Here is an 8,352-nt window from a genome sequence, read left to right on the forward strand (position 1 = left end):
AGTTTTATCAGTTAATTAGTATGTTTTTATGCATATTTAGTTAATTATGAATCGTACTATCAGAATCTCTTACTATTTGAATGCACAGTTTTATTTTTGAGAACACATGCCTGGACACCCAGAGGACGTCCTTATTCACTTTCAATCGGACTTGTCTGTCCCCGACGGTTACGTGATACGTTCCTGATCCTGCTGCTACCGGGTCGGATGATCTTATAGCGGCTCATGTGTTGTTTGTTTTTACTATTCACATTTCAAAACCAACTGTTTTCCATCAACAAAACCTTGAAATCACCTCAGCTACATCGGTGTTTGGACTGTGCATAAGCTAATTTAAGCATCACAATCATCACCTTGTCTTTGCTGTTCTTTCTTCTTTTTATTTTCTTTAAATAAATAAAAAAATATTGCAAGCAGTGCACATTTCAGAGGTTGGTGCAATGTAGAAAACGGGAACTACTCTGTGCTTGTAATGAAACCTGGCCACAGCAGCAACACTAACAGGAACCACCACAGGAAAACTAGATTTGTGCAACAAACACCTGATTTAAAACACCAAAAGTTTCTTAACAGCAGCAATGCAGATTTTGATGTGCTCTTTATTAAGTACCATTAAATGTAAGTAAATGAATCTCCTCAGCGCCTCCGTAGCAGTGAATTTCTTTTTAAGTTTCTCTGGGCTGCATAAAGGTTGCTGCTCCCGCCTGACTCCCTCATTATTCATTAGCAGTCAGCGTTTCACTTAAGATAAAGCTGCTGCCCTGAAGGAGCAGCTGCCTTTACTAATGCCGGTCTCTGTAGATAAGTGTTGTAAAGAAAGTACGGCTCCCCTGACGAGATCATGCTACTTGACAAACACCATCACGCAGCCCTTTAAATCATTCTTTCTACTATTTTTGGATAGCCAAATGTAGAATATTGGGTTTGACAGCACAAGAATCTAATTCATCTTTTGAAGTTTTTTTTACTTTTTTTTTTTTTCTTTTCTCTCCTTCTATGACTGATGCAATATATCGAAACACACTGGAGTAAAGTTGGCGTGATGTGAGATTCCTTGCTTAGTTTGGTGTTTCACTATGTATGTTGGGAATTTCACTGTTTTCCATTTTTGTCTTAGAGCATTATCCTTAAAAAAAAGAAGAGAGAAAATAATGGCTAATTGCTTGTTTCTCTACCAAATTAAACTATTTTTGAGTTGGTTTTGAATAGTGGATAAGAATAAGTTGTAGAGGTGTGGACATTTCTCGTTTTGAGATGCACGGCGATGCATCAATGCAGCGACACAACATGATCAGGAGTTCAGCTCAGTCTTAACTGCATTTTGCTGTAATTTACTTTTTGTCGCACTTGGTTCTTCTCTTGTGATCTTTGTTTCACTGAGGGCGGAGCTTTGAGAGACGGACCTCAAAACACTCAGCAGTCGCAAACATGTTGCTCTAACCACCGATATTAGCGGCTCTGAAGAAACCCACCCATGCAGGCTCAAATTCAACCGTGGTGTTGTGAGATGCAGTGAACTAATCCAAGTAAGAGTAGAAGAGCTATGAGCAAAGAAAAGGGGGGGGTCACAGACACTGGTAACTGATAAAGATGCAGCATTTTTATATATTATGGGCTGTTGAAGTTTTTGAAAGCACTTTCTCAATGAAAAGGTGAGTTCAGATTTATCTGCTTGTATTAATTGATGAATAAGTTCAGAAAGACAGAACGTTGAGGATTCTTTGAGAATCGTTAACGGGTGAATCGTAGTTGAACAGTGAGGCCAGTGAAGATTCACACCTTCGACATGGACAGACATCTATTCTGATAATCAATTAAATGATACCTCAATTACAAATAGACGGCATTCACTAGGATTTGAGCTTTTATTTGTCATGTGTAGCAGTTGACTGAATATCTTTGATGTTTCGATTGTTGGACTTCACATTTGAAGACCTCTCATTCGGTTTTAAGAAATTGTGATTGAGAGGAATGGTGTGTTTTTCACTGTAATGCTCATGTTTTAAAACTTAATTTACGAAGAGTCATCCTACGATGTTACCTTGAAGCGTTTGACCCTATTTGTTGAGCACATGCAGACTGCAGATATGAGTCGATAATTAAAAAAAAAAGTCTGATTTCGGACATGAAGCCCTCCTCTGAAGTAAGGACCACACCACAGTCCACTGCAGGAGGTTGGAATTCATTGTCCTTGGGCTCCAAATAACAGAGAGGAGGAAGGCATCTGCCATTGGCTATTCTGAGAAGCGGTCCCATTCCAGGGAGCCCACAGATCCAGTCGGCTAGCTACCCAGCACCCAGATCTGCCAAACGAGACCCGACTATGGCACCCGAAAACTGTGATCATATTGTAGAAAAAGATACTCTTCTTTGATTGACGTCTTTCTAGCCAGGCCTCCTAATATTTAGTTTGTAAAAATGGGACTTTTTTTTCAAATGATGTTACAATATTGCAATTAACCAAATATCTGCGTACAGCTTTTTTTATAGTCTGATGTCGACAATGTAAAAACAATCCTTGCATTTTGACACGGCACATGATCGGTGGACTTGAAGGCTGATCTAGAAACCTCTTTAGTTCACACTGGGGCTGCGTAGTGCTGTATAGTGTTGTTGTGCTTCGCATACAGAGCGTACTGGATAGCGATGTGCTGCCACTTGCCACAGGGCTGCCTGAAGGCACTGACATGTCCCATGTTGTTTGATACTCGAGGAACTGAGAAAAGATGCTCTCCTCCTTTAGGAAAGTGTCACAGCTGAAAGCTCCTAAACATTATTTTAAGGGAAGAAGTGAAGCAAAGTGGAACCTCTTAAACACGTTCACACATGCAAAACACATGCATTACTCATCAGATAAATTATTCATCTCGGCTGTGCTGCATAGCACATAAATATTCTTCTCTATAATTCAACAGTATTGGTATGGTACTTGTATGTCGTATACAATACATACAGAAAATTGCTGAATATTTGATCGAAACTTTTGTATTAGTTTTTTTTTGCCATTTAATTGGTAATATTTTGTAATGGCCTGATAACCTATTGTTTTAATGATCATTGTACTGTGAAGGGCGGGGTGCATACAGTAGGCTGTTTTACATTAGAGATTTCTGGGTTTATTTTTGGGTTCTGATGCCGGTTGGTGGGATCTTTATGATGTCAGGAACCTGCCAATCATATGTGATCAAACCACAAACACAGTCCTGATGAAGCAGAATAGTTGAGTTTTGGTTTGTTTAAACTAGAGGTGCACCGATTACAATTTTCTTGGCCGATTCAGATTTTTTTCCAAGAGCTATAATTGACAGCAAGACACCACCGTCCCAAAGTAGGTCAAAAGTTTAAAATGTTATCTTTTTATTTTGTTATTGTCATCCACACAACACACAATTCAAATGATTTAAGAAATACATTTTTATATTTATATTTAAATACTTGCTTGATTAAAACTTAAAACTTAACATTTTTAATGATGTATTAAAAGCTGATTAACTATTAAAAGCTGCTGTGGAAACATCTCCTCCAAACAGCTGTATGTATTTACAAGATTACATTTGAACACATCATGATAGCGTTGCAATCTACCTTCTATCATACTCATTTTCACTGAGCAGAGCTTGAACGCATCTAAATCAAGACAATGCAACCTCTTGATTCAAAAGTACATCCGTACTTTAAATTCTTCATTAAAAAACATTAAGGACGTTTTTTCTTCTTAACTTTAAGTTCACTTATTTTATTGTGAATATTTCCTGTTACACAGAAATACTCAGACTTTAAGAGGATCTGAAGAGTGATTGAGTTTGTATTTAGATACTCTTCAGACTGTTCCTGTCTGCATACCTCTCTGTTTAAGTTCCTGTATGTGTGTATGTGGGTGATCCGAACCCTCCATACTGATGAGTTGTCTCTTCAGTTGATCGCCGTTGCCACAGTGACAGTATTTGACGATACCAGACTTGAGCCGTGAATCAGTGTGTCCGGTCCTTGACCCCGTCTTTGTATCAGCGCTTCTCTCCGCTAACCTTCAACGTCCTGCTCGCTGTAATCTGGTCATCAGTGACGACGGCCCGTCAATGCATAGCTGACCGGCTGTAACTGACGCGGCCGTCTGCATAGTTTGTCTAATCTTCGTATGAACCCTGCTGTGGGCTTTTGCTGTGCACTCGTGTCGTACCGCAGGGCTCGCTGGACACTCGCCGCAGTCCTCGACTCCCTGCACAGTCCAGCGATATGTAATGTCGGCTCTGTGAAGAAAGTTATTGGTAATGTGAAGGCTGTTTACCAAAGCTTTGAAAGTTTAGATGGCCGACAAACTGTGCCAACATCTTTTTTGATCTCGTCTTTCAGAAAGTGGAAAGCGTCTCTACAAAACACAAGAATATTGTCACAACGTGTTAAGTACAAAAGCCATTCAGCGAAAGCACACTCAAAGTCAGGTCTGACCCTGTTGAAAGACCCTGAAGGTCTTCATATTGACTATTTGTAAAGACAAAACAACATTGAGCTTCAGTTTGAAGTATCAAGAGCCTCTTTATTACTTTAACAGCAGGAAGACGAGGTTTTCTAGGTGGGTGTATGAGTCACAGAGGTCTGCTGTTCAGAGGGTAAGCAGAAATGTAAATACTTACTCAGCAACAAGAGGATTACACACTCCTTTAGAATACAAGGCCTCTAACGGGGCAAGGCGATCAGAAAGCTGTTGAAAAGAAGAGGATTCAAAATATTTCTCTGATACGTGGCGGTTCTGCTGGGTGTCGAAGCTGCTCATCGTGGCAATTGGATGCAAATATTAATTGTTGCTTTTTAGCTTTTTTCGAGTGTTATGTCGAAAGTTCTTCTGCAACCGTTTTTGATTTGACTTGTTGTCTACACACATTTATATCCAAGTTACTCATCCTCCAAAGGCAACAAGACATCGGGCTCGGAAAAACAATTGTGTTGTGCGAGACATGCACCCAAACTATTCTAACTGCGTGATTATCAGCCAAAAATATCAGCGATTATCAGTGAAAACCATTTATCTTTAAATACCCGTTATACTGAGCCAATAAAATAAACTGTTTTCAGCTTTGTGGCAATCCATTTTCTAACTAACTCAATGGGTTTGGAAATGTTGATTAATTAATTCGAAAATAGTTTTGACTTTCTTTTTTTCTTTTTTTGTTAAAGTCCTCAAACTCTCTGTTTCCAGCTTCTCCTATTTAGGGTTTTGGACGGTTGGCCGGACTAATTAAGACGTTTAATAAAGATGTTATCGTGGACGATGCTGGAAAACCCTGGTGAACGATTCATTGAGAATAGAATTGTCAGATTGCTAGATATTCAACATTTGCAGAAATAGGAACATTTTCTCAAACCATAACATAACTTGATCCTTCAGTACCAAAAGTGAACTTCTTATCCTCTGTACAGCAAAGTCTCTGGCGGCTGCCAGTGACCACCTCCAGTCTGCGTGAGACACTGTACCCGATTCATCATCTGACATTGATTAGCAGCATGTACGGTGGGAAGGATGATGGATGACTGCCAGGTTGGGGCCATGACATCCATATTTATAATTTGTGCAGTTTATAAAATGACCTTGGCTCCGTGGCTCTGGTGTGCTGTACCTCCAGATCTGACAAGTGAGGCCGTGTTCAGAACAGAAATAGCGCGCTGTGTTTAAAAAACCACAAGGGGCTGCGTTGCTCCAGGTACCGGTGAGAAAATGAAACGCGATCCAGGAGGTTTAGTTTGAGGCCTACATCAATGACTTTGAAGGCTTATCGCATACCGAAACACTGCACAGGGGTTCGTGATACTTTCACATGACGTTCTCAAGGTAAACGAAACGACTAACGCTGTTAATGTTGCACACAAGCTCCCAGGAACACGCATCAGCAATGTGGCATCTCACGCTACCAACGCATGGGGAGGAAACGGGGTTGTTATCAGGTTGTAGTCCCCAGATTCTTTCTTTTCACTTTCTGGTCACTTTGCATGAATGAGTTTAAAAGTGGTTAATTAAATTAGTCTTCTCTCCCTTCTGACTTTCTGCATTTTATTATTCAAAACATCAGGGCATCATTGCTGCGAGGAGGAGGAGGAGGAGGATGCGTCTATTATAAACGTTCTACTGATGTAAATAATGACTCGGATGACTATTAATGGAGACACGGCAGTTTCCCTTTGGTGTTGCTGTGCTGGAATATTGTACACTATTCATCTCTCTCCACTGATAGACAACTATCACTGTATGGCCAAAGGGTACATCTATTACCAGGATCTCATAGTAGAGGTGCTAAGAATAATATATGAATGACTGCTGCCCTACAACATCATACTTAATAAGAGGAATCTTCTTACTTCAGAGAATTCATTCTTCTGAGAGTTACATCTTCATCCTTCTGAGCTATACAGAAATATATGTCTCACTACTCTGTCAAGGACATGTCTCTCCTTTGTTATTAACAGTAGGACGATGTGGAAATTATAGCTTCCCTTTCAGCTGCCCTGTGTGGGTTTAGAACAGAGAGGATGGCTCTGTGCCTGGCAGAATTATTGACTCATTCTTCATAAAAGTCTTCCTTTGTCTACCTCTTATATTTCACCATTCTCTCTTCCTACTTCTGCAGCCTTTTCTTTCACTCGTTCACTCATTCGTTCAGGAGAGACGACTCCTGGTCTTATCTCCGAGGAGCAGAATCAACACCCGCCCTCCTCTCTCTGGACCGGCGGCTTATTGTCCCGACTACATTCACTCATTCAGCCTCAGTACAGATCACTCCCTCTGACTGAGCACAAACTGTTTGACTTTCCAAAAAAGGTGGCATTGTAAAAGTGCAAATTATTTAGTTACAAACTAAAAATCCACTGGCCTTTTTATGCCGAGTTGTCGGAACAACAAGTGTAGCAAGGTCAACAAAGCAGACATTCATATTAAAATGAATCTACGAATCTTTACTGTTCGTTTGAGGAAATGTTTTGGAAGGACTGCGGCACTTATTGTTAATGAACAGTATTTTGGTTTGAGGTTTTCCAGGCTGTATAACTTTTTTTTTTTTTAAATGAATAAGTAAAGAAATACGTGACAGTAAAATGGGGGAAAATAAGTGCAATTTAATTCCTTTTGACGCTGACGCCTCAGCCTTCTCGCAGCATGTGGACCTCTGCGATTTGAGCGTGGGTGTTGTAGTTGCTTTCAGACGAACACTGTTCTTTAGTCCTTTTAAGCCAGACACAGAAATTGCTTTACTTTTCTGTCTGCGCTGTAAAGCCTTTAGCTGATGCCGATCTGTTCATTTGGTCAGGAAACTAAAGAACCTGAATTGAATTCTATGAACCCAAAGTGAATTTGCTTCATCACCTACACAACATTACATCAGGCGCCGTCATTACTGAATCCCATCCCTCTGTAGTCTTTAAAGTCGGCCTCACAGAAGGCTAAACAGTCTTTTTTTTAACCCTGCAAACATTTGAGATTTAAAACGATTTACGTGGTTTGAATCTTTTATGATTTTTTTTCTACAGTGCAGGTTGTTGTAATCCTGCTCTCTTCCTTTATCACATACCTCATTACTCATTCCTCTGCATATTCCTTCAGTTGATTAACGCTCTTACACCTGCAGTTGTGGTGCTTTAATATTCAGTTTACAGGTTGAATGAGCAGGTGTTGCTTTTTATTTCTGCGTGAATTCACCAGGTAGATCAACCGCTTCATACGAACAGCTTTACAGATCCTTAGAAGTGGTTAGTGCTGGTTAGACCACACCTGTTTGTGTTGCACTTTAGCAACAATTCTTATAAAGGGTCAGTTCACCCCAAAAACATGTCATCACTGAAGTCATAGCAGTATCGAACAATGCAGAGTAACATAGTAACTAAATACATTGTTTCTAATTAGTGACAACATCGCGCTGTATTACCAGAAAGTGATCGTAGCGCTTCATCGCTCCTTGAACCTGCCTATAATGCTCTTATTTGCTCTTATTTGTGTCTTTCACTAACGTCCATTTCTTTTCTCTTCTCTCTCTTATGTCCTGACCCCTGTTGTGGAACACACAGGTAAGAAACATCTCATTTTTTTTGATTATAGCCGATCACAACCCACTGGTGTTTGAAGTAGTCTGTCTGCAACAACTCAAAATGCTGTTTTGATGCCTCTAGGGGGCAGCATGAACTAAAAGTTCAGTGATCACTGAGGCAGCAGAAAGCTCAGTGGAGCCCTGCACCTTCACCATGTTGGTATGCTAAGAGGGTTTGTGCATTACGGCTCTGTCTGTATTTGCACACTGTGTGTTTAAATTAGCTTCTTTTTTTTTAACAGTGTTGTGGCATTTCCTGGTGTGAAAGGAATCTTTCATGTTGTTT

General features: G+C 40.1%; 1 protein-coding gene across 1 annotated transcript in view; it reads left to right on the top strand.

The window, feature by feature from the left end:
• Positions 1 to 8,143, top strand: part of LOC137884723 (cyclic nucleotide-gated channel beta-1-like) — a 32,452-nt gene extending 24,309 nt beyond the window's left edge. Inside the window, exon 4 of the mRNA XM_068726687.1 lies at positions 8,047 to 8,143. Within this exon, the coding sequence (XP_068582788.1) occupies positions 8,047 to 8,139 (93 nt within the window). The 3' untranslated portion in view covers positions 8,140 to 8,143. The remainder of the gene's footprint in view (positions 1 to 8,046) is intronic.
• The last annotated feature ends 209 nt before the right edge of the window (positions 8,144 to 8,352 follow it).

This window comes from Cebidichthys violaceus, unplaced genomic scaffold (genome assembly GCF_023349555.1).
Source record: "Cebidichthys violaceus isolate CVI_PGR_0920_01 unplaced genomic scaffold, fCebVio1.0.p SCAF_4, whole genome shotgun sequence".
Taxonomy (NCBI): Eukaryota; Metazoa; Chordata; class Actinopteri; order Perciformes; family Stichaeidae; genus Cebidichthys; species Cebidichthys violaceus.